Source organism: Simochromis diagramma, unplaced genomic scaffold, assembly GCF_900408965.1.
Source record: "Simochromis diagramma unplaced genomic scaffold, fSimDia1.1 OVJJ01000816.1, whole genome shotgun sequence".
Classification (NCBI taxonomy): domain Eukaryota; kingdom Metazoa; phylum Chordata; class Actinopteri; order Cichliformes; family Cichlidae; genus Simochromis; species Simochromis diagramma.
In genome coordinates, this window is record NW_024386908.1 from 12,068,580 (window position 1) to 12,096,569 (window position 27,990).

The 27,990-nt window shown below is 39.9% G+C and overlaps 1 protein-coding gene across 5 annotated transcripts in view; it reads right to left on the reverse strand.

Annotated features, from left to right (window-relative positions):
- The window catches only part of anks1b (ankyrin repeat and sterile alpha motif domain containing 1B), a 264,035-nt gene that overhangs the window by 59,814 nt on the left and 176,231 nt on the right, over positions 1-27,990 (reverse strand). For 4 of the 5 annotated variants that reach the window (XM_040035435.1, XM_040035437.1, XM_040035438.1 and 1 more), the window contains 4 exons: positions 6,829-7,481; positions 6,120-6,242; positions 3,274-3,343; positions 536-642 (listed from right to left, as the gene is read on the reverse strand). In XM_040035435.1, the coding sequence (XP_039891369.1) occupies positions 536-642; positions 3,274-3,343; positions 6,120-6,242; positions 6,829-7,481 (953 nt within the window). Of the gene's footprint in view, positions 1-535; positions 1,953-3,273; positions 3,344-6,119; positions 6,243-6,828; positions 7,482-27,990 lie in introns of those variants that run through there. The other variant, XM_040035439.1, reaches the window with a different exon arrangement.

Genomic DNA, 27,990 nt, shown 5'->3' on the forward strand with positions numbered 1-27,990 from the left:
CAAAAGAATGTCCAAAATGACCTAGCGAGTTTCTCTTCCTACGTCACTGCTTAAGAAGAGATTGCATAAACTAGAGGAGACCATCAGTTTGGATCCCGATCCGCAGGCTACAGGTGGTTGTGTGCACAGTTTTTCCTCTGTGTGCAAGCGGATGCATGCAAAAACCGTAAAACAACTGTGATTTCAGCATGCATTTTTATTGCAGCATGAGCACGTATGTGTGCAGCATGATGCTGGAGCTGGATTTTTTGCTGTGGCAGAAATGTGGTGTAGGATTTCTGTGCGTAGGAGGACCTCACATGGCATCAGATGGGAGAGGCAGTAATGATGGGAAGGGAAGAATGAAAGAAAGAGAGAAGATGATACAAAAAAAAGGGGAAATTCAATAAATTCAAACTAAAAAAAATCAGAGTGACGGAGGAAACATGCTGGTCATGCAAATCCCTGCACAGAAATCGATGACATGATGAGCTCGAGGAGCAGAGAAAGCTTGAAGAAGCTTTCTTTTCCCTCAAAACACAATGAAAACACTCACCATAAACTGGACGTTGTCAAATCCATTGGCCAGCAGGTGGTTCTCGTACTGGACCAGGCCGATGGAGTCTAGCCACTGGCCCACAGACTGCAGCGGGCAGCGGGGACCTATAAGGGGGTGGAGGGGCAAACGTTTCAGTAGGGAGTAGCCATCCACGCGGTAGCAGCGGCAGTCTGGCTGAGACAGCTGGCACTGCCACATCATGTTGTGGCGGGCAAAGTGGCTGTCGAAGGAGCCCGCCATGCTTTTGAAGAGTCTTTTGGCAAGGCAGCAAGACAACAAAGATGAAGGGAGGGCAGGTAGAGGGGGGAAAGGGGGGAAGAAAAGGAGGCTAGGCAAGGGGCATGGTGAGTATGAAGGGGGTCAGCATGCAAGGGTGCAAGCAGGTAAAAGTGGAGGTTAAGACGTCCAGACGCTTCTTTCTCTGAATCCAGCTGGAGGAAAGATGGGAAGGGGCTGAGGGCTGAAGTTGTATCCAGAAAAAAGCTTCTGTCATGGAGGTTAAATCCTGCCAGAAATGGGTGATGGATAAGACTGGAGGTATAGATCCGCAAGCAAAATCGACTGTGTGTTTGTCGTGCACAGCACAGCAGCAGCTTCTTTTCAGCTGTTGCGCTCGCTTGGCTGCTCCCCGGAGCTTGTGTGTGTGTGTGTGCACGCAAATGTGTGTGTGTGTGTGTGTGTTTCAGAGAGAGAAAAAGAGAGAGAGCTGCCCGCGTTGTAGATTTCTCTTTATCAAGTACTCCCACTCTCATCTGTATGCTTCTGCAGCCTCCTCTCTCTCTGTCTCTCTCTCTTTTCTGAGCGCACTGCTTTCCTCCTTCGTTCCCTCACTCTCTCAGTCTCGCTCGCTCGCTCACTCTCTCTCTCCCTCGCTCACTTTCCCCTGTCTACCTCCAGTCTCCGTCTTCTCTCAGTGTCGATCATCACCCTGCTCTCTCTCTGCTGCTCTACATATATCTGGCTCGCACTGCTGATAATAGTCCTTGCAACATCTTCAGCTCCTTTGTCTGCGAGCTGAGCTGCCGACCGCTCATACCAGCACCATGCTGACTGTATCCATGTGGCCATAAATATACACACACGTCTGTGTGTGTGTGTGCGTGCGCGCGGTGCTTTGTATATGTTGTTGGTGGGAAGAACTGGTGTGGCATAAACTGGATTTCTCTCTGTGGTAACCATGGATAAAAGCAGCTTTGCATTCACAGATGAAAAGAGAGAGAGAGAGGATCAGGAGGTGGAGGATGGGGGACTTAATACAGGGAAAGGGGGATGAATGCAGTAAACAGAGATGACTAGTGGAGACTTCAAGGTATGCAGGTGAGGAAACTGGCAAAAACAGTGCTTTTCTGTGCAGAAAAAAAGTTCTATTTTTCCTGTAAGAACCACACAAGATCACTTACAAAACCACCCACATGCTAATCAGATAAATTCTTAAATTAACAACGGCAGTCTTAATTTCATAGTTTTGGCCACCATTTCTATCAACAATATAAAAAAGCTTCTTAGCTGAAAATAAAACAGGAAATCAATTATTCAAATTTTAGTATTTCCTTGCAACTCCACCTCTATCTAATATTCTATATACAACCTATATAGATTTTACAAATCCAAAAAGATAATAATTTTTTTTTTTTAAAAATGCAAGTTTAACATTACTATTTTAAGTGACTTCTTATCTGAACTGCTATGCTGTCGCTTTCCCCCCATTATTTCAAAATTTACCACATGTGGGGTCTCTCTTTTGTTTCCTATAATGGGTCTAGCTGACAGGGTCAATGCCTCAGTTCAAGTTATGTCGGACCCAGTAAGAGCTGAGCTCCTATAAGATCTGTGGCACTTGCTAATTCATCATTAACACCCATTATTTCAATTACAAATAATGTGTTTTTAATGCGATCAATAAGCTTAAAGAAACCTTTTTCTAAAAGATCTATGCACAGTATAATGTTGTGTGAATGGCACTTTACCACCAGGGGGTACAGCACATTATTTTGCAAACATTTCTTGTTAAAAGCACACACAGTATAGACCATATATCCATGATGGGTGTAGCCACCCTTTGGTTTTTGAAGCACTAACTTAAATCAAAGACCTATCCAGCAGGCTGTGAGTATATTTTTACCACAGCAACAGAGAAAGCACCAGAGCATAGTGGTAAAGTGCAAACTGTGTCCATACTGCATCATAACGTTGACACAAAGCTAGCAAAGAACTGACTGTATGCTGAACCCAGTCCGGCAGCCAGAGCCTGAACTTCAAGAGGCACTCTTCAAAGCAGCATTGCTTTGTGTTGTTGGCTTTCTGTTCAAAAGAAAGATTGTGTGTCCTTATTACTGTAGGGTAGGGATTTGTGTCGGTGTATGGGACTATGGAAATGCATTAGAGGGCATATTAAAGAATAACACAAAAGTAAGGTAATGAATAGCATAAGAAATTCCATTCTCAGAAGTAAATAAGCAAATTAGTAAGTAAATTTTTTAAAGTATCAAGTTATGTGTGAGTAACACTCCAACACTGCTAATTTATCTCATTACCCAAGCTTTGGTAGTAACAAAACTCAGATTCTAACTTGTCATAATCTCTTAATTACTCAGCAACTGCTATGTTAAGTGCAATACTATCATACTATGGAAAAATGGTGCCCAACATATGAGCATATGACTAAAAATTTAATTGATACGACTTGCCCTTAAAGTCAGATTCACACACACTCACTCATACATGCGCGTGCTTACCTGAGGTATCATCCTTAATGTCCAATCCACTGCTTATTCCTGCCCCAATGGAGCTCATAATCTTGTCAATCTGATCAGATCAGAGAAAGAGAGTGAGGGAGAATCTCAGTTAGAGAGATGTACAGTGTGTGCAAGGAAAAGTCATTTCCCAGTAATAAGGCTAACCCCTATTTCTAGATCCGAGTGTCACGTAGCATGATCATTACGCCAGCCTGCATGCTCAATGCCAGTCATTCCCCCTGTGAATTGGAAAAACTTGGAGGAACGGGAAATTTAAAGACACCAGAGCAGAGATGAAAGGAGAAGGTTGGATTGGAGAGAGCTAGTGTGGCTTCATTAGTGTCTGACTACCAGCAGTAAAATGATCATCCTCAACCCTGGACCTGCTGATAACCACTTAACTATGCAACCTGCACATCCACCTACATTTCAGCACCGCTGGCTCAGAGGTCAGAGAAACCCGAGTGTTTAAGGAGTCAGGTCTGACAAATTCAAATGCTGTTTACAAGCTGACAGACCATGAAGGTGGTCTTTGTAATAGGATAAACTGAAAGTAATTCCTGCATATGTCACTACACACCAAGCACCAATGCAAATGCAAGCAATAAATCAAGACTCAGAGTGGTAGATTTAAAGCTGATTTAAAGTTGATGTGACATTTTTCTAAACAACTTTATTTTGAAGTAAAGTAAAGTAAAGCCAATGAATCGAAAATGCTGTTAATGATACATTATTTAAAAAAAAGAAAAAAAAACTATTTAAATGCAGTTTATTGGCAAGGAGATCATCTGTAAGTCTAAAAGCAGTTGGTTTGGGTCAAGTCGAATCCATTCATCCACCCCAGTATCAAGACATCAAAGCCAATCTGCACAGAAGTGCCTGAGATGTTCTGAATCATCGTTAAACAACAAAGAAGAAGATCACTGGGTGATGGACCAATTAAAATTTGACACTATATTATATAACACATCAGTCATGGACTATATTATCGGTAATGCCAGAATACGTCTTTGGAGTCCTGTCACGAGGGTCCATTTTTCACAGGCGTACAGAAAGTTAGACAACAGGAAGCACAGCAGGTGAATTTTGGAGCACATACAGATAATCACAGGGTGTTTAGCCAATGTAAAAGTGCAGTTTGTTGTTTTGGTTTGTGAACTTAAATTGTTTTATGTCTATATTGTATATGAGTGTAGACTTGTATATAGTTAAACATGTATATTGTGGGATGACATGTCGAACTCTGAACGTTGGAATTAGAAATAAGGTGGTAGGAACAAAAAAGTGTAAACTTAGCTGGTGGTCTTAAATTTTGGTATTTCAGCTGCTGTCTTTACCAAAATCTCAAGTTTTAAGCCTTTATCTAATATCATGCAACCAAGATACTTGAAGGTCTTCACCATTTCCTGTCTTGTCCCACTGACTTTGAAATCTAAATTGATACCTTGGATATTGTTGGTTATGAGCTGGGGCAATGCTTTATCAAGATGTTCCAGCATCTTTTCTTGCAAGTTCATCAATATCATCTGCACAATGCAAGTTCTAGCAGATCTACCATAACAATGCACAGTCATTCAAAGCAGGGATAGAATGGTTACCTTTGAAGAAATGTCAGATAGTTTGCAGGTCCTAATTCCAAATATGATCAGATGCATTTACTAGATCTACAGCAGATCTCTGGAGTATTTAAGCTTGACATTTTAGCTCCCCTACAAAATAAAACGAATGCAACCCATGTTTCATGTGCCAGGCTCAGATTAAGAGACTAATCTGGGTCACTTGAGTTTAGATTTTGACCAAGAAGAACCCCCCAAATAACCATATTTTTTGTATAAACCAGCATATTGGACTACCTTTCAGCTTGTTGCACTAAAGAGAATGATCTTCAAATCACTGACTGTTATGGAATGTCCCTTGCCACTTCTCTCTTCTCAATAATGCAACACTTTCCTGAGCATGTGATAGATATAGAGCAGCTTTGTTATTTTTTCCTCTGAAATCCCTGTTTACCAACCTTAAATTTCCCCGGGGCCAATCTAACCTTATCTCTTCCTCACGCAGCATGCAATTATCCAGAAAAAGAAATATGAGAACTGTGGAAAATTCCATATGGCAATTCATCATCATCAGGAAGTCGTGAGCTGCGTGGAGGAATTAATGAACATGTGCATGCAAATGTGGAAAGGCACGCACAAATGGACTTCCACTGACATGCATTAGAGTTACTTTAAAAATAGAGAGACTAATTAAGGCATCCCCATGATTACGTGTGATGGAACTTGCTTGTCATTTTCTGGGTGTGTCAGGGTGCAACGAGTGCTTTTTTTCCTGAGGCGTGAAGAGTGAGCGGAAGTCAATGTGTCTGTGACCCCGAATGGTTATAAGGATCCAAACAGTGGTGTCCAGTCAATACATCACATCTGTGTCAGAGACCCTTTAATATTGAAAGAACCCCGGGCACAAACACACCAAGACCAAAGCACGCAGCACCCTGGACCGCATCTCTTTAATAGAAACTAGAAACTGCCTTCTCTCAGATACGTGGGTCTTCCCCGCAGCTTCATTGCTGGTTACAGAACAAAATCAATATGTGAGCATGTTAAATTAGCACTTGGGCTCCTTCTGCACTGTAGTAGCCGAGTGTATTTCAAAGGGAGGAAAAATTGAAGCAGCTCACTGCTGTGGGTGCGGAGTTTTCAACTGTTTCCTGCTGAGACGGTTCACTTGACCAAAATAAATGCAGTGTCAGAGCAGAGGCGCTGACAACTTGGCTTCTTCTTTAATGTTGCAATTGATGCTAAATGTTGGGTGATAAGCTGTGCATGTCAGGAAAACTGTCTTCTTACCTCTTCCCACTCAGCAGTGAAAGACGGCGTTCTCTCCAATCTCCCCTCCGGGCTGGCGCCTTCACGTGGGCTCGGGCTTCCAGGGCCCTGGCCCCGTGATCCGGACCCCCAGCTGTGCTCTTCCTGTAAGAAAAAAAAAACAAAATAAAACCCTTTGTGCTTAATTACTGCACAAATACGAGATGCAGAACAAAAGTTGCCAAATATTTAACCTTAAAAATATAAACAACTAAAACTGAAAATAAGTCCGTTCAGTGCTCATCAAACTTTCAGCTGTAATGGCACTATTTTCATCAAACAGATTATGTATTTAGCTCATGATTTATTTACAATGAATTACAGAAGTCTCATAAAATGTGCTGCGGCAGAGAACATTGTGACCCAGATTGATGAGTTATCCAATTGGCTGGACTGGTTTCTGCTCTGTTTATGAAGTCACATGACACAGCAAGATGCAAATTATTTTTATATAAGTGAATATTTACGATATTTGCATTTGTGCTCAGTACAACAATACTGGAGACTTCTTTGCTTGTGCAGACGTTTAAAAAGAGTGAAGTTTTACTTATGATGTCAAATGAATTCTCAGAAACACTTAATAAGAAAGACTCTTGTTAATAACTCTTATTGATCTAAATCGCAGAATTCATGTTCTTTTTAGTGCTCTGGCTGCATAGAGAATGACACTTTTAAGGTAGCGAGAACTTACCTGTATGGGAGACACTGCCACTAGGTTAGAATCAGACTTGGAAAGAGATTTCGAAAGCTGCAGGTCCAACACACTGCGTGGCATGGACCTCATCCTCCCAAGGGTGCAAGCCCTTTCCTCGTAGCCAATCCCAGGTGAACTGTCTTTGGATGTCGCTCCTGTCTGGCTTCCCCGTAAATCTGCAACTTCTCCGTTTTGACCAGAGGAACAAGAGGGTGGGTGGCTCAGGGTAGACCATCCACGAGGCAGATCTACCAGTTCACAGTTTCTGGGTTGGGCCTGGTCCTGGTTGACCTTGGTGTGGAAGATAGTCCGGTACACAACCTGTGGCTTTCGAGTGTCGTTGGCTAAGCTCTGAGAGTATGACTCACTCCCTGGCCGGGAGAAGACCTGACTGGCTCCTCCGCCGATCACAATGCTGAACTCTGGGGTCTGCAGAAAGTTGCTCTGGACATCTGTATTTTTAAAGGATTTGGGGCTGTAAAGGTGGTAAGGTGTATCGGGGGGTTCACAGGCTGGAGAAGATCCATGAAGCAGGCCTGCAAACTCCTCTGGGATGTGGCTCTTCCTGTGGTCCTGTGACAGAGCGTTTGATTTGGAGGACAAGCAGGGAGGAGGAGGAGGAGTCGGGTCTCGCTGATAAGGGATGTCGTCTGCAGACAGGACACATGCACAAAAAAATTTGATTACCATTAACTCAAATTAACCTAAGCATATGCATTGTATTTGAGTCAAATGCCAAAACAATGATACAAATGAATGAATTTATTCCAAGAATACAAGACAGCAAGTATAGAATAAAGGACTCATTAAATAACAGAAAGAGAAAGAAAAGTAAAAACTACACAAGCTGCAAACAGGAAGATAAGAACAGGGTAATGCATCTTCTGCTTCCCTTGTAGAAGACTGTTTGTTTCTCAGAGGAGTAAAAGGGCTCCAGACTTGCATTTTGCACCTCTGCGCCTTCACTGTGTGGGTGCAAATGGCATGCTTGTGCATCTGAACTTACATGTATGCATGAACTCGTCCAGACAGATATTCTCAGACCATCGATGTGGTTTGAGTATTTTTTATTTTATTTTAAAGTGTCAGGGGATGCTTTTAGACGTCCACTCACTCTGTCTGTGTGCAGCAGTTGGAAAGCTGCTTCTGACTCTTTATGTGTGTGTGTGTTTGTGTGCGCACGCGTTCTATGTATACTTGACTATTATTGTATCAGTGAATGCTTATAATTACATCTCCATTAGTTACAACTTAAGTCGTGTATGTTTACATGTTCTTTAAAAAGATACGCTCATTAGGAAAAATGTAATTTCACCAGAACTGCCACATTCTCAGACTCATGACAAATCTTACACTAAATATGAGAGTGTAGTAAAGGAGAGGCTTAGAATCAAACAAAAACTAGTTAGTTAATTTCTCAGGTTAGAAAGGAGCTGCTCCGCCCCTGCACTGACTTTACTATTAATACCGAGGAACTATAATCCATCTTTCATGTTTTTACACCCACTGTGAAAATAACAGACTTTGACATCCACCAAGCATCTGACTGGCAATTACTTCATTACTGCAAATGCAGTAAAAGCATACCTGTATACAAAAACACACAGATAACACAATCAGTCATGGACTGGCCTCCATAGAGCCCAGACCTCAACATTACTGAAACAGTGTGGGATCATCTTTACAGGGAATGAAACAAAAAACAGTCAACATCCAAGGAAGAGCTTTGAATGTCTGAAGGACTATTCCTGAAGACTGCTTAAAGAAATGACAAGAAAGCTGCCTAAGTAAGTTCGGGCTGTGTTGATGAATAAAGTCATACCAAATACTGACTTTCAAGCTCATTAGAATTGTACAGGTTCTGTTTTCCCCTTATAAACTGTATCACTTATGTACTGTTATGTACCGTAATTGCTGCACCTATTTCCCATTTTTTGAGGGGAAAAAACCCAATAAAAACAACTGATTTCACTGCTTTCCATCCAAGGCAGGTTTCTAAAATCAGATTTCATTTTCCATTCATTTCCTGATTAAACTATAATACTGGTAAGAAAAAGGGTTTATTTCTTGTGTTAGTCGAGCCCCGACCCTCCTTTCGTTTCCTTATCGGTCACTTTGTGTTAAGATTGTGCACCAGGCCAAGGAAACAGTCTGACCATTGATTGAAGTATTTTTTTTTCCCTCACACATAAACACACACACCTAATAAATCTTAACAGTGAAATACAGTTGTTTGAACAAATAGAAAAATTTTACACTCTTGTAATCAAAACTGTCACTGGAATAATGGCATGTACCCTCACTGGCCCACACACACTGAATTTACAATCATTTGACTGCATACCCCCGCTGCCAGCCACATCCTCGACCCACACAAACAGACAGTCAATGTCTTGGTTTGTCAGCCAGTTTTTGCAAGCATTCTCTGATTGCCTTCTGCACAACAAGCCACACATCAATATGCAACAACTGCATAATGGAAGAAGAGAAAGAAAGAGAAAGAAAAGAAAGAGGAAAGAAAGCATAAAGTTGCCAACTAAAATTGCTCACTATGATTGAAACAGGAGATGATTCAGTTCTTCTAAAAACATTATTAATGGGGCCCCTCAAACACAGACATTTTGACTGCACCGCAAAACACACCCATCCACATTTCAGGTAATGAGGGATGAAACCATGACTCATCCTTGAGTATTGCATCTACTGAAAATGTCATTATTTCTTACACAACTGAAAGCATTTCGGATTATTAAGCCCCATCATTTTTCAGGATAAATGGGACAAAGCAGCCAAAAGATTAGTAATCCCCCTGACCTCTGATCTTAATATTTCTCTCTCATTGTCCACACTGTGTTACTTTGACCGAGCAGAAGCATCCATAAGAAGACATACTTTGAATGGTCTTTCTGAGGGAGGCTCCAAAAGCGAGTCATTCCCCATAGGCCTAGCCATCTCTTATCACTATCTCACACACAGCGAATGCTTACAACATGAAACATAAATGCATCTATTTTAAATTATGTGTCAGAATATTCACATGAGATGCGGTAACTGAATTGGCCCTTAAAAGGCATCATTAAGATCATTCTCCCCTCGCTTTTCTTTCTGTACGTGCCTTTCTCAACCCTGTTATGAATTTATTTTGCTCCCTTCACTTCCCCTCTTTGTAATAAAAATGAAAAAGTTGGCAACAGGTGAGTCTACCCGTAACTATGGCAACAGCGAGCTCCAGCATCTCTCGCAGTCATCGGGCAGCTGAGTGCCTTTGACCTCCAGGAGAACAAGGGGAAAAGTGTACAGTGGATAAACACGGCAATCAAATCAGCAAGTTGTTTATCGAGACAGAAAACAAACAAAAAAACAAAACAAAAGCCGAGCAGAAGAAAAAACAGAAGAAAAGTTCTATAAAAAAGTATAAATAGACCAATACGTCTAACAGGCAGCTAACTATGCTTTTCTTTCTTCTTCTTCCCCTGCAAACAATCGATAGATTCCCCCTCTGAGTTGTTTTCACCTTCATTACTTATCCATTCCTGAGTGTCCAGTCTTCACTCACCATCCTCAGTGTCTTTGAGTAAGGTTGTGTGTGTCCGTGTGTGCGTTTCTTACCTGGAGATCCAAGGCTAGTTTCAGCTCTAACTAAAGAGCCGTCAAACTGTGTGCACCCTGCCCTCGCTTAAGTACAGCCAATATCTAGGAATCGCACAACAGCTGCATCACTGCATACCTGCTTTTTATTGCGACACTAGTATGAAAACACACAAATACACACAAGTTGTGGCATGCAACGGGACAGCCCAGGAACTAATCTTCAACTGAAAGCAAACAGCAGCAGCAATGTAAATGTTTGTGCAATAAATACAGATTTGTCATAATTAGAACTAAATGCCAACAGTAAAGGCGGCTGCTGACCGACTTTTAAACACTAAAAGTCTTCACTTGTGCACGTCCTTCTATTTTTCCATAGAGAATAAGCAAAAAATAGAGAGGGAGAGAAATAGAGCTGTATTTACTGTATGTAGTGTACGTTACGTAAATGCTCCTGCTGTTTCTACTACTTTTCATTTATCGGAGTTCTTTAGTGTTATAGCTGCCCAGCACATCCTACAGGTTGTAGATCAATTCAACACACTATTCTTATTCAAAAGAGGTATTGAGTGTATTATGTATTAGGACTGAGAAGTGACTAAATTAAGCTTAATGTAAAATGTCAATATACACACTAAATGTTCAAGATAGCTGGGAGAGAATCCAAATAAATTCATTATAGATTTTTATAGCCAACAAATCACCAGAAAATGTTAAATTTGTCAACGTCTGGTAAGGAGAAGGCTGGAGTAGATCAACAAAACACTGGAACAAGGGAATTAGCTTTCCTGCTCCAGGCAGACAACAATATTATTGTTGCTGTGGTAAGCACAACCACAGGTAACCTCCAGGTAACCTAACTCAATGTTTTAAGTGTAAACTAAACCTAACCATGTTATTTTTGTGTTGTAATTTTACCCACGGTGTCTGAGAGCTTTAATTTACTTGTAGGAAAAACCCTTTACCACCTCAAAATGCAGCTGCTTGGGGATAACACTTCCTGAAAGTTCAAATACTTTGGGCCTGCAGCACTGATTTTCTGCAGCACTATAAACAGTTTGCATTGGGTTAATTATTCTTTAGAACATACACATATTTACAGAATGTAGCAGACATCATATGGACCAGTAATGAGTTATTTTAAAGTTGTTCATCTGGCTCATAATCCATCACAAGTCACATGTTATTGTAATGTTAAAAGTACATAAACAAGTCATTGTTTGGCCATATTACACAAACTAGTGGAACTGAAAACCCACTGAGAAGTTAAGGTAGCTCATAGACGCTCACATCCAGGACAAATGAATCCCATTTCACTATATACTTTGGAAGGAGGAGTGATTCTTGAGTGCCTGTAGAACGAAGAAGAAGACCCATTAGGTGATCACTATGTTAAAGGTTCTTTAGAAGCTTAGCAGTACTATGAAAGGAGTAGTAATCCTTGTGGGACTGTGGAGGGACAGATGGTCAGCGGATGCCTCAACAGTCTTTGATGAGCAAAGAACCTCAGCTGATTTCGTTTCAGGTAGAAATTCAGCAATAGCTTGCTTTTTTGTTGTTGTTTTCGGCTTGCCCTGCTATGTTGTCAGTGTGCGGGTGGCGGGTCAGAGTGGAACATGGAGCACAATAGTAGAGGACAGCCAGTGAGAGGAGAGGACAGAGTTACTCAAGTTGATGACAAATTGTCAACCTACTGTAGCTAACACTGAGCATGGGGGTAGTGGGTGGTGAGTAGGGGTGTGTGAGCTACCCGTCTCTCCGAAGCAGCTGCATCACGGGAAGCACTGGATAGCACACTGCCTGACCAAAAAACAAATTGCCACCTGGATTTAACTAAGCAAATAGGTACGAGCCTCTTATAGGTGCATAGGTGATTATCTTTCAGCTGGCAACAAGTTATTTGCCAACTGGTGCAATGAGTTGCTTCTCATTTCATAAACAATCATGTCGAAAGACACATCTCGTGGTTGTGGAAAAGATGTTAGTGTGTTTGAGAAGGGTAAAATCATTGGCATGCATCAAGCAGAGAAAACGTCTAAAGAGATTGCAGAAACTACTAAAATTGGGTTGAGAACTGTCCAACGCATTATTAAAAAGTGGAAGGATAGTGGGGACACATCTTCCAGGATGATCACGATCAGCGATCACTTAAAGTTTTGGTGAAATCAAATCGTAGAAAAACAACAGAAGGGCTATGTTTAATAGTGAAAGTAAGAGCATTTCCACACGCACAATGCGAAGGGAACTCAAGGGATTGGGAGCGAACAGCTGTGTAGCCATAAAAAAACCACTAGTCAGTGAGGCAAACCGGAAAAAAAAGGCAATGGAAGAAGGTCATGTGGTCTGTTGAGTCCAGATTTACCCTATTCCAGAGTGATGGGTGCATCAGGCTAAGAAAAGAGGCAGATGAAGTGATGCACCCATCATGCCTAGTGCCTACTGTACAAGCCTGTCAGGGCAGTGCTATGATCTGGGGTTGTTGCAGTCGGTCAGGTCTAGGTTCAGCAACAGTATGTGTTCCAAGAAAGAGGTAAGCTGACTATACTGAAGGACCAGGTTATTCCATCAATGGGTTTTTTCTTCCCTGATGGCACAGGCATATTCCAAGATGACAATGCCAGGATTCATCAAGCTCAAATTGTAAAAGAGTGGTTCTGGGAGCATGAGACATCATTTTCACACATGGATTGGCCACCACAGTGTCCAGACGTGCTGGAGAAGGCTTTGCACAGTGGTCAAACGCTTCCATCATCAACGCAAGTTCTTAGTGAAGGTTTAATGCGACACTGGTTGGAAATAAATCTTGTGACATTACAGAAGCTTATCGAAACAATGCCACAGCGATTACGTGTTGAAATCAAAGCTAAAGGTGGTCCAACGAAATATTAGGGTGTGAACTTTTTTTTGGTGGTGACTTTTTTTGGGCCAGGCAGTGTATCTGCTGTGAAATTTTGAGACCTCTTTGGTACCATGCTCTAATCTAAAACTGACATGTGATGAGTGAAGAGAAGATATTAATGATATTAATGATTCAGTTTCTGAACAGCTTGTTATAGCAGAACAAACACAGGCTTAACTAATAACACTAACAATGGCTCTGTTTCAACGAGGGAACCCCGTCGGGTATGACTCCGAGCCTCCTTCAAAGGTCTGGAAGTGGTATAAATTAGCATCATTAGTTACACCTGTGCTTTTCCTGCTATGACATCAGATAATCTCATTAAAAAGAGGTACACATGCACGTGCAACCAACCAAATAGGACTCCAAATTAATCTTTGCAAATAAAAAGCAATATTTTTGTTTCCTAAGATCCTCTTCAAGCCCAATTGCAGTGGGTTGTAATGTTCAGCGGTGTATCGTGCATGCATTAGCACACTCAGAAGTCAAGTGTTTTTAGTGTGCACACTGACAATTTTGAGTGTTCCCTAAATTCATTGCTTATTCACTGTGTGCACACCGCAAACTCAAAACCTGCTTAGAGCTACTAACATCATATCGAATTTGAAAACTTTTTCCTTTCACCAGCTCATATTAGTAAGTAAAAGTAAGCGTTCTTCCTTAAATGAATATTCTCTTGCAAGTAATCACTTTATAGAAGTAAGATTCAATTCCACAGTGGTGTATAATGCAACCCCAGTCTAAATTAAACCCTCTCTACAGTAAATAAATCTAGTTAAAGCTGAAACAGCTGGAAGACTCAGCATAGCTTGACAAAGAGGCAAGACAATATTCTTTCATTGAGGCATAACAGTTTGCAGGCCAGCATTGAAAGGGAAAAAAACCTAGAGCACGAGGCTGAAAAGGTGAAAAATGAATTGCAGAAGATGGAGATGGAGATGGAGATATGCGGTAGAGAGGTTGAGGGAGGTTATCTAATAGAAAACACATTTTAAAAGGAAAGGCAAATGAGTAATCCACAGGCATACTATCGCAATAAAACAACTAACCAAAACAGAAGAAAGGTTGACAAATGGCAGCGAGGCTGGTGTAAAGTGAGGGGGAAGGCTAGGGGCACAGACCAGTGACTGACAGGCAGACAGACTGTGTGAAAGCGGCTAGAGAAATAAGGGAGTGACAGAATGAAGGATTGAGTGATTGAGGGAGGAGGGGTGAGGGAGAGAAATGAAAGGGTAAGGATACAGGGCTGGAGGTTATATATCAAAACTGCAGAAAATAAGAGTAAGGCTTGATCTATCATAATAAAGTCGGCCAATCTACACAGTATCGGAGCAGTCCACTGCAAGTTGAGTTTCTACTGCAAACTCTATCAGAAATCTAAAAAAGCCTTTTTCATTATTGATTCTTACACGGACAGGTCAAAAAAAGGTGCGGCGAGAGGTCTCAACATATCTTATTTTGTTGACTAATCTCTACAAGGGACAGTGGAGGTGTATGCAGACGGTCGCACAAATTCACCATCTTCTCATACAATGGGGTGTTTTTCTTTCTGTGTGTGAGGTAGCAGGAGGGGCTGGGAAACAATCCCAACATCTGATAGCGTTGCGTTCATTGCTCCATCTCATGTGGCGCCGCACTGACTGTTATTAAAAACTACAGAGTAATATCTGAACTGTCAGTCATTCCTGAGGTTAAAGACTGAGCCCTACTTTCTAAGCACCACAGGCCTGGATAAATCATTATCAGCTCCCGGAGCCTTGGGTACTAAGCTTACATTAGGTTAGTCTTAGGCTAGGCGAGCAAACCCCTCCCCCATCTGAGTGGGACTGTAAAAGTCTGCTCGGACTTATGATGATGAAAGCAAATGATTTGATGCCATTGATTTAAGAAAATATTAAAGCAACATGGGATTCAGTGGGTTACATGTGAGAGCTAGATAAATGTTTCCTTCAATGGTTGTTGGAAATGTCAGAATCATTAGCTAAGGTCCCGCAAGTACACTTAACAAGAAATAGAAAGGTTTCAGTTGTACTCTTCCAGCTTTACACCAAATGTTTAAGAACCTGGGGATTCAAAACCACACAAGGGATTACAAAGGAAAAATGACCTACAGTGTTTGCTTTTAACTCCTACTTGTGTCACAGGATTGAACATAGCATAACATAATGACTAGTCTCCTGACAGGTCCCATACTATAGGATGACTCTTGACTCTCGGAAAAAAAACTCAGAAAGGTTACATTGTGGTTTTTAAAATATGACTACATTTTGCTCAAGAAAAGGTCTGTTGTTGAAAATATTCACCAGTGTTATTTGTGGATTTATTGAGATGGAACATCTCTCGATTATGTTTCAATTAGCTTCTGGTCCTCGCTCTCCAATGCACCTGTCCTTCAAACTCAACTCAGCCTGATTCACTATCCTACAGAGCTAATATCATCCTATATGTATTTACAGTGCTTTACAATTTTTTTTAGACAACCTGTCCTTAAAAAAAGGCAAAAGAAAAAATGTAGAAATTTGTCAAAAACCTGTTTAAATTAAAAATGATATTGTTATTTATTAGGCAAATAGCAGACTGAATTCACATTTTTATGTCAAAATAAAAAATGGCACACTGGTCCTCACTTCAAATAAGAAATTAATCAGGCATATCATTCACCACAAAAATATTATTTTCTTCAAGAATACAATAAATAACTGTAATTGGGCATCTTAATTAAATAGTAATAATAATGCTAATAATGATGATAAATTCACAGATTAAAAACAATAATTATATTTTAGCATTTATATTATAATTTCAATTGAAGAGCTGGGAAATTACACAAGCATAAGAAAGATTTTGGTAATTACCAATGCTGTTCATTTAGGCCAGCTGTGGGATAGACCTCACACTGGGTGCTGGTCTAAGAAATGTGTTAAGCACTGTATATAGTCATTATAAATGCATTATACACTTGCATTTTAAATGGATTATGGCAAAAATAACTTGTCTTACCAAATTAACAGATACTTATAAGTCACTGTTACACATATTGATATAAAATGTATTCATTTACTTCCAAAGATACGTACTCATTAATATAAAAGAATAGGAAACTCATTTAGACGCTTATTTAGAGATATGCATGTGACACTTGGACACAAGGTAGAAAGCACCCAGTAACACCACTCTACTCTGGTTATCTTGGATTTAAGCAAATTTAGTGTTTGTAGCTCCTTACATGGCTTATTCCACGTAATATATCACACAAAATCATGAGGCTGATAATCGCCTTTATCTTCATCGTATTTAACTATTTTAGTTCACCATACATGGCTAATTGGTTTTAAACCACACCCCATTAGGTTCGGCTGTTCGGCTGGACTTTTCTTGTTCTCAGTGGAGATTACACCTGTACTGCATTTTTTGTTTGTGTCAGATTGACCAAATCTGAATCCCAAATTCTGTAACAGGCTTGTCACCATCATTTCCTGCACTTTATTATAGCTGGCTGTTCTGATGTGAGTATTATTATTATTATTACACTGAACACAACAGTATTTATGATTTCCAGCCTAAGCCTCCGTGGTGCAGGGTCTCTGAATTCCACCAAAATCCTAAATTGTCACGCTATCACGTTGTCTGTAAAAATTAAAATCATCACTATGTTTTCACAGCTTGTGAAAGATGATGCCTGCTGCCCAGAAAATTAAAGCACCTCCACGATCCTAATCAACAAATTAGTTTTTAGGTTAGGTGATCGCCAATTTGGTACCTTAGGTGAATTTCAGTCTATTACACATACTAAAAAGACTGGAAACTACCGAGAGATTGTCATGGACAAGTGTGTGTGTGTGTGTGTGTGCATGTGTGAGGTTTCTAACAAACACGAATGTCAAGTTAATATTAGACTGTATTTTCAATATCCTCTTTATTTCTCATACACACCCAAAAGCAAGCGAGCAAAACAATAAGAAGACAATGAATGGCAAACAGTTCTTATCTGAGTTATGGGTAAAGGGGCATTTTCCTTATCTTCATCTTTTCATGCTGAAAGTTGGCCTCAGGTTTGTGACACTAGAGCTAGCGCCACACTAACAGGTGCAAACAGGTCAGGCTAAACTCTGCCCCGTGGCTAGCGGAGAAGCGATAGGGATTCCCTGCTGAGAGCGTTACTTCATTACTGAGAGCCTGTACGTATCTAAACCCAGCCTTAAGGCAGAGAGGGGCCAGTCTGGAGATATTGAATTCACACTTTCACTCGTAACTCAAATATGCAGAGGGGTTTTTTTTTTGCCACAGCGACTGTCTTTTGTCTGCTAAAACCCATTTTTTCAGGTCTCCTCAAGTTGAGAATGATGGCAGTCACTGAAATTTCATTTATTCAGCTTATGTGAGACAGGAGGGGATGGTGACAGGTAAATGACTAATACGAGATCAGCAGTGATTAGAAATTTAGATTTTATATATACGTGCTATCCAAAAATCACATAAATGCTTAACAGCTTTAGAGATTTTCAGAATACAAAAGGAAACTTCGCATTTTAAAATGTAGTCAACGATCATCTTAGTGTTTATATAAAGAGATCCAATGGTCACAAATTCACAAAAGGTACCGATTTTTCAAGTCAAGCTTTCTTTACCACCCTTCAAAGTCAGCACATTTCCAGGCAGTCTAAATGCTGCCTTTCTTTCAAATGCTACAGGACTCTTTAGTAGGTACAACTTACTAATATCAGGCTGGAAAGCCTTCAGAACTGCCTTAATGCTTCATTCTATAGATTTAGCAAAGTGTGGGAAGCAGCACACCCATGATGAGAATCTCCTGTTAAACTACATACAAAAGTGTGTTGTTGGATTGAGATCTGGTGCTTGTGGAGGCCATTTACATACTAATGTTTCTGAACTCATTGTCATGTTCAAGGAAGCAGGATCTGGACTTTCTGACATGGTGCATTGTGGCCATAAAGGGATGGAAATGGTTAGCAGCAACACTCGGGTCCAAGGTCTTCCAAAAAAAAAAAAATCCCCCCACATCACCAGTTAATACAAGGCATGACAGATCCATGATCTCATGTTGTTTACGCCATTACGCCATTATTCTGAGCCTAATATTGAAATGTGCAGAAAACATTGAGGCTCATGGCGAGACTGGCAACATTTTCCTGGTCTTGGTGTCCAATTTTGGTGAGCCTGTGTAAATCATAGCCTCGGTTTCCTGTTCTGACAGGAGTGGCACCCAGTGTGGTCGATTCTTCAACAATTCTTGTGTACTAAGAGACGCTCTTCTGCTTAGCTTGGTTGTAACAAGCGCTTATTTACGCTACTGTTGCCTTCTGTTGTTTGGTCATTCTCCTCTGGCTTCTTTCATCAAAAAGAGAGACCATGCCAACACTGGCCATGAAATAACAGCATTTTAAAAAGCTATAAATTACAAACTGTCAGTGAATAATGCCCCATTTGTGGACATAAATCACCAACTGACAGTTTTGTGCTTTGCACTCTGCTTCACTTCATTTTAACTTGCTTTTTATTTTTGCTGATACTTAGTTACCAAAACTTTGGTAAGTTTAGGAACAGACTGCAGCTTGAATAATAATCTGCCCCTTCACAACCCTCCACACTGAGAGATTGCCCAGTGAATGTGACGCCAAGGGAACTTTAACAAGGGTCCAAATGTTCAAAGCTGGGAGTGAGAGAACCACATCACTACTGACTAAACCCAGTGTGTCACAGGACAGACGCCAAAAGTGACTTTCTACATAACTTTCCAGCACCAGCACCTATGACGAAATAGTGTCTGAGACTGTGATTAGAGGGTGTGCAAAAACACATATATGAAATGTAACTCCCTGTTACCCATTTCTAAAGAATTGTGCTGCTTTTTCTTTATCTTTATATATATCTTATAATGCCGCAATAACGGTAGCATGCCAAAAAAACCCAAAACACTGCAGACCAGATACAACTTCTCCATAAAGCTTCTCTTAAGGCGAGTTTCTCTGTGCATCTCTCTAAATTCTGCTACCTTCTGTCGAGCTATTTTGAATATTGTCTGGGTATCAGCGTGAGCCTCTTTTGTGTTCAGAGCTTCCAAACATGACTCATCATCACCTCAGGTCCTTCTATTCAAAACCCAACCACAAAGTAGTGACAGAGATTTAAGCCCGAATACAAAGAGAAGAAGGCACAGAAGAGGAGTTACATAGCAATGAGGTGTTTTAATAATGTTCATGCACATTGTTGATTTCAGTTTGCATGGATTTTCAAGAGGCTTGTTACTGAAAAGACTCAATGAGAACTAAAAAAAAATAAAGAAACAAATAAAAATCACACAGCCACATTCAACAGATGCAAATGCGAGAGTCTGCAGTCACAGTGTCTCTATTAGCCAGATGAGATTTATGAGTCATCCGTGATAAGAAGTAACCCTAACTCTAAGTTATGCATAAAATTTTGTGTGAGTTTTGTGTGCCAGACAAAAAGTGAGGAGATCACAGACTCCTTAATATTCATCCCTAGTATCATGACTCCAAGGAGAGCTATTGACTGATCTTGTAATACACTTCCATCTCAATAACTACTTTTTATATTTGAGTATTTCCTGTTACGTTTCTTGTATTTTTGGGGGACAAAACTCATTTTTATGAAGAAAAAAAAAATAACTGTCAATATATCGGCTGATATTCTTTGACACAGGGTTGACACAGCTTCAGAGTTATGCAGCGGTGTGTTTGCCCACTTCCTGATTTCCTATTTTTTTGCATGTTTGTCACATTTAACTGTAACTCCTGAGAAGGTTCACCACAACACATTACAGTTTTGTTGAAAAGGGGGGGGAATGAAAGACTCAGCGTTTAATAACTTTCCATCAATATTTTTCAAAAAGTAGTTAACACCTTATTGTGAAGACTTTGAGTCACTCAACAACACCATCTGCCCAGATGTGATCCTACACTATACTTCTTTGCCACATGTGTTGCAGTCAATGCAGCCATTTTTGCAAACAATGAAGCTGCTCAGCTGGAATAACAGCTAGCATGTTAGGAGACATTTTCCAAATTACCCACTGTATATTTTGCCGTTTTATTGATGTTTATCATGTTTTAGGTAAAAAAGAAGGCTTTATCTTGGTGAATATGAGTACATATGCTGATACATAGGGTTGTACGATATGACCAAAATCTCATATCCCGATATAAGAATTCTATCGTCTGATAACGATATAAATCACAAAAATGTAACATTTTCTGTAAATTCTGTGAATCTCTGGCAGCTCGACTTGCGTGAAGTATTTCCAGCTGCGCGTCATGTAGCTGGAGTCGAGTGTTTTAACAGATGCATGAAACTATACATTTTTAGACATAGGTTGTAATGGCCGCCGTTTTCTTTGTGAGTATTTATTACACAGGGTGCTGCGGGGAAAAGCCTGTTCCAACGTTTGAGTGTAAGGTTTATTTTTTAGCACCTGGCGGCTCTTTTTTACTTCTCATCCGTAAATAATCTGCTCTTTCACGTGATTCAGTTTATTTTGAAAAGTCTCAACAGGATCTTGAGCTTTATTGTGAAAGGTTTATGTGGAACATAAACAAGCGGACACGCGATGCTGTTACCGTTGTTGTTGCTAACCACAACGCATAAAAACAGGCACTTGTCCATCCGTAGTGTGGTTATATTAAATATAAGAGAAAGAGAGAAGTTTAAGAAATTAATATAGCCACTACAGTGACCATCAAAATAATGAAAAAATATTGCCATAAACAGCTTATTTTGCGAGACCAAGAAACAAAACGATAGATGTTTTTATATCGTCATCTGATATATATCGTTATATTGAACAGCCCTACTGATACATATGTAGCTGCAATAGGCTGAGATGGGTTAATATTATTAAAATCCCCTTCGAACACACAACATCCACATTTGTCCTGAACCTGTTTGGTAGCAAAACTGCCTAAGGCGAAAAATAAATTAAAGACTGAGAGTGAATGTGTGATCAAAACTTTCCACCTCATTAATGAAACTGAGCAGTTAATTAGTGCTGCACCCTTAGGGCGGTACACTCTACTACCAAGACTGTCCAAAAACTCACATATGATCCCACTCTGTGTCAAACAGTCTGTTGATATAGCTCTAATAATTTCTACTCAGACCATGAGTACAAAATAAAAAGGATTGCTGCACTGCAAGGCTTTGCACTGGATTGCATCAGTGCACCTTATGAACTTTAGTGTAAAACTGCATGTATGGCATAAAACCAAATCACGCACTTATTAAAAAAAAAACTTTACACACACGAGAGAGAAGCAATACAGCTCAAACTGCATAACTGCTAAACGCTCTTTCATCTCTTTCTTCCTCTACCTTTCAAATTTGACTGAACAGCTTTTATCTTTGATTGATCCTCTCTCAAACCTGATTGAAAAAGTAACAAGAGGAGCACTATACTTTCACCACTTCTGCCACACAACAGGGGACACATTCAGCACATTAAACCTGGCCAGAACAGCAGGGAAAACTTGCATGATGTGTCTCTGCTTCTGTTTAGCTTAGGTCTTGATTAAAATATTAATGAGATGTCAAGAACCTCTTTCTTCTTATTGAGGTTACGTCAGAAGAGATGCAATAAAAGACAACTCTTTCAAATGTGTGTTGACAAAGGAAGGTGAGGAGAAAGCTAAGGTAACTAAGGTGTGTGTGTGTGTCCATGAGTATCAAATTAGTGCTCCAAACAAAGGCTTTGCTGACTGTGACGATGACTTAATAATTACGCGCAGCAGGCCGACAGACCTGCATCTGTGCAGAAGAATGTCCTTATACAGGGAACAAGTGGAGTGTGTGATAGTTCACAACAAAGGACTGAATCAAGCAGTGGAAGTCTAATGAACTTAAGTCTTTCAAGTAAACACACAGCAAGCGCAGCACTCGCACACTGAGTAGTTGATCGCTTTGCCATTTACGGCTCATTAACTGATGGAGATCATCGATTACTCAGCTGCTTTGTGTGTCAGCTGCATTATGAGGAGAATATGAAGTTTTTAGGCAGGATTTTTTTTTTAATTTTTATAACACACCAAAGAAAATGTAATTCTTTATACTAAATCGGGGCAGCTTCACCTATCTCAGAGAATCCTTTTACAAACTAACCTCAGTTTATTAAGATAAGGTCATGAAGGCAGAGTGATGAAAAGAAAAAACCCTTTACAGATAATCTAGCAGCTGCATAACAGATCTGCTCTTTGGGTAATTTACCATCTGTCTTAACATGAAACATGGTTCAATTTTCTATTTACTTTTTATAAATGGAACAGAAGAAGCTACGAACGCGGTATAATGACTCTTGCTCCAGTTTCTTCAAAAGCTCATGCTTCATCAAACGCATATCTTATGTTTGCCAAAACTTTGCTGTAAACCAAGCATTTCAACTGCATTGTGCATCATTTCTAAATAGGAATAAAATAGGATAAATAGGAACAAATAGGAATAAAAAGCAGAGGTATGCCAAATTACACAAAAACTGGACTGAAAATCAGAGGTAACATCTCATATGGAGTGAAGAATGACTGAGTGTCTACAGCCATCTTTAAAATGCAGTGGAGGCTCTGTCATGGCTTTGGGCTACATTCGGCTTTGGGCTACATTCGCCCAGTGCTGTTAGGGGATCTTGTCAAAACCGATTAAATTATGAAGTGCCGTCAGATTTTGATCCACCATGGAAAGTGTCTGATGGGCAACTACTTTGTTTTTCACCATAAATATGATCCCAAACACAGAGCCAAAGCAGTAAAACATACCTCAGTAGGATTACACACCATCAAACACTATCATTGATGGACTGGCCTCACAGAGCCCGAACCTCAGCATCACTTAAGCAGCGTAGGATCATCTCGACAAACAACAAAACAAAGAACAAAAGTAGTCAGACTGAATATTGACTTACAAGCAGGTTAACCTACAGAAAGACTTTATCTTCCCCCAGACTGATCTTTCCTTTGGACTGATGTACTATAAGTCGGTATATATTTGCACATTTTCAATACATTGCTGCACCTATTTCCCATTTTCTTAGCAAAATGCACAGAAATAAACTAAAATAAATTAAAGCATCAAGGACTACACTGAGTGTTTAGCTGAAGTCGTACTTTGCCCTGTTTTGGTTTACACCACGTCCCGAGCAAAAAATCTGAGGGAAACAGCAAGATAAGGTCTTTGTGGGTTAATCACTTTTAGTGATTCCTTTTAACACTACATGAATCACCTGACCTAGCGTTGGTATAATAATAGTAATTACTGCTGCTTTTAATGTAATGACAAACTTCTGCAAGAGACAAAAAACAACTGCCATTTAATTACATGGAAAATAACAAAATAAGGAGTGCATAAAAAGCTGAACAGCTCTCAGAGGAATAAATAGAGACCTGAAGATTTATGCCTGTTTGCTGCTGACTTGTCGCAGGGGGCACTGCATAATTCATTAAGGACAACTGCGTCGACAGTTCCACTGACTTTGCTTAATACTGAATTACACTTGGTGGTCTGCGCTGGAGGAATATCCTCTCAAAGCAGTGTCCAGCACTACATAAACTTTAGTTATGTAGTGTAACAGCAGCACCAGGGATGGATCGGGTTATAAATAGGAATCCTTATAGTCCAACTGCCCACGCAGGTTGCTGACACCTGCATACTTTGCTTTGGGTTGAAGGAAAGTACACAGTGTTGAAGGGAGGAATGAAAGGAATAATCAGAGGACATACAGATGTGTAGCAGGAGGAAGGAAATACCTTTTATGGAATGCCAGGAAAAACGTGTTCCCTTCACTTTCTTGTCCTAATTTCTCAAACCAGCCCCCTGAAATCTCACATTTCATTCTTTCTATTTGCCTGAATTTTGTTCATCACCAGGCTCCCCCACCCCCTCTGCAACATTAGACGCTCATTCTCTCTCACCCACTCTTTTTCACTGGCATCCTCTGAATTCTGTGACTTTTTGCCTTCTGTACCCACATACATATATACTCCTTTCTCTCATTTTCTCTCTCTCGCTGTCTCTCTTTCTCTCTGTAAGCCACTTGTTACCATGGCAACCCCACAATAGGCCTTATAAAGCTAATAAGTAGAGAGAGCAGGCGGGATGAGCAGCGTAGCAGAAGAAGACGGAGGAGGGAAAAAAAAATAGAGGAAAAAAAATGAAATAGAAAAATAAATGGGTGCCAATCTATTCCTGGTATTGGAACTTCAAGCAAGGAGAGTGAGGGAGACACACATCCAGAGAAAGAGTGGAACAAATAGAGGTATACATATTTAGAAGGCATTACTGGCAGCATCTATAAAGTGCTGTAGGACTTATATAATAGGTTTTCATAAGCAGGATGATAAGGCATTACACATCCATTATAAGAAGACAATCCCTCCCCCAGAATGTAAAATTTTAGTATGTCTGCATCAGCAGCCAGTTTTTATAACAAGATTTTTTTCTATATGCTCTAAAGGTTAAAATAGTAATGTGATGCTTCCTCCTGAAAAATAGAGATAAAATGGATTTATTGATTCATGTTTTTATCTATAGCCAAAGACTAAGTTGCAAGGACCAAATCAAGAAAAGTAAATTTAATCAAGTCTTTAAGTAAAAGAGCTTGAAATTTTAGAAAAAATGTTTTACTTGTTTTCTGGAGAACAGAGTTAAAAGTTGTCACACCCATCAAGACATTATATGACACATCAATCCTGTAAAAAGAATTAGAGGTTAACGGGCTAATGTATCAGCTATTAACAGAGCCAAGCTAGTGAGTCTCTAATATATACTCTGTCTTTAACATGGACTGTAAATAAAAGATGTATCCGGCCACCATGATGTCCTGCACTTAACAAGGTCCATCCATAGACTGCATAATACTGGATAAATAGAGTTATGATAATCATATCAATAAGGTCATCAGAACGGCTTTTTGTCACACTCGACTTGCTGGACTATCCAAACCATCACTAGTACAACTTTGACAACAGCAGTCAAAGTCCTTACATGGAAATTTGAACATATTACCCCAGTGTTAAAGTCATTTCTCCCATTTCAACACATAATTACCTTTAAAATGCTTCTATTAGTTCATAACGCTCTCAATAGTTTGGCTCACTATTACATCTCCGACTGGTTCAGTGTCTATAACCCAATTAGACCTCTCAGGTCACCAGGTGCAAATCTTGTGACTATTAGATCCAAGTGTGCTGAGTGTTTCAGTTACTGTGGTCCTTTTCTTTGGAATACATTCTCTGCAGACGTCAGGTCAGTCACAACTGTGTCTTCATTCAGAAAGAAACTTTCTTTTTGGGAAAGTCTTTCTGTTCTCACAGGTTTAAGCTACATCCACGCTGGGAACCATTTGCTCATTGCATAACGCATTAAAGCTGACAGTTCGTTGCTTGCAGATATTCCACGCTCCAGCTGCCTAGGTGACCATCTAATGTATTTATGTATTTACTACCAGGTCGCGTATCAATCAACAGTAATCTTTACTCTCACTGGTAGTTGCTTCAGTTGCCCGCCTGGAAGTTGAGAAAACTTTATCTCAGGTCCGATGCAAGTTTATAAGAACTGACTCGTTTTTGGAACCAGCACCAAGTGGTCACTCAAGGAATTTCAGCCTTTAGGTACTTAGGCAATAGGCAATAGTAGTAGTTACAGTCTACAAATAAGGACATGAGTGGTATCAGTCTACTCGTGCCTATTCTCCAGGAGAGTGAAAAAGTATGTTTTCTAAAATGAAAATAAAAATGTATTAAAAAGTTTGAACAGCTCATGATTAAAAAAGGTTACAGATACATGATTAGCCACTTAGCTTACTCCTTTTTGAATATGGTAAATTCTTAAGATTGTTTACAATTAGAGTAAGTTAGCCAATCATGACTGTAAATAACCTGGAATGTAATTTAACTGATTGTTCGTTACTCTATTCATCTTTCAATATTTATGAACAGAGCAAATATCTTACATAGCACAGTATATGTTATTGCATCCATTCAACCAATAACTGGATGCATAATTATTAAGTACAGGATCAATGCATTGATCCAATGCACTGAGAAGTGGGATGCCTTTTAGGCAACAGTGTCCAAAAGACACTTTAAGTGGTTGTGCATTCTAAATGAACCACTGATAAGCTATTTAAGCACGAGAACCTTCTTGCAAGCCATTAAATTTTTATGTATCCACTCAGCAATTCAACTATGAACACTATCCATGCCCGATATATTTACATAGTGTCAGGCAATGTTTTCAAAAGTCAAAAAGAAGAGATTTTCGAGACTGTGATCAATAATTGCTCCTCAGTTTCCGTCCTCAGAAGTCATCCACCAGATATCAGTGACAGGCCAAGGCTCATTATGTAGCTTTAAGAGGGAAATAACACAGTCTTGTAACATAAATACCACCGCAATGCTTCAATAGGAATACTAGATGAAGATGTCTCATTCAGTTTTACGCCTGTGTGCATGTGTGTGTGCGCGCGCGAGTGTGTCTGTGTGCATGCACCTGTGGATTGATAATGAATGTGTTTTTCCCCTGCTGAGGCTCTACTCAGATCAAAGTCTAGCAGGGTCTCTGAACTGCTCCCGGATGAAACACACAGACACACACACAGACAAAGACACACACACACACACACACACACTTCGAATATGTCTCCTGCCTGGACAGCTTCCCTTGCTTTGCCTCTTTTGTTGGAAGCCCGATAGCTGCGGGTGTGAGGGACAGTTGGACTGAAAGCCAGGTGAGAGAATGAAGTATTACCACGTCACAAGCTAACCATCGCCAAGGCCACCACTTTTCCATGACAACAGGGATTTTATCACTATGGTAACACAAACGAGGTTCTAGGAAATGACACCAAGGAAATGAAGGTCAGAAATAAATATCTCATAATACAGAAATACATAGAAACATAACGATTAGTGTGTTTTATTAAATATTGAAAGCATTACATTGTGTCGACATAAACGTACAAAAATTATTTTTTAATAAAAAGGGGATTTACTGTAGGACTTGGTATTTCAAGCAAAAATAATATTCAGTGTTGACTTAGAACTATTCACTCACCCACTTCTAATCTCCAGTGATGGTGCATATTTCTGGTACATCTGTCATGCTAGCTTTACCTGGTGAAGTTTGAGCGGAGCCTCATTTTTCTTTATTTCTCAGAACATTTTGACAGCTGTAATAGTCTTCCACTTTTGACTTTTCTCCTGTTTGCTAACTACCATCAAACCTTAAAGTGCCATTTTTACATTATAGCCATCTTATACATACACACATAAAACCAGGAGTAGAAATCGTCGCATGAACGACTTGATTTTTTATAATTTAAGGAATATTCAAAAATATTCCCTAATTTACACAGAGACATACATGGTAATGGAAAGTCCATGATGTTAAAAATGTGTCAAACTCATAAATATGCAGTCACATTTTTTAAAAAAGGGGCACATGAATAGTAAACATGCTTGCATCAATTAGCATTTATGCTACTTTTTTATTTTGTGAGCTTAAATAAATGCAGCGAAATGTGCACGTGTGCAGATTTAAGACTCAGATGCACTGATTACGGGACTCTTATATGAACACCTCATTCATTACTCCGAATATTCCTTTTGGAGAAGAAACTTTGAAACTCAGCGGGGGAGAGCATCTAATGATGA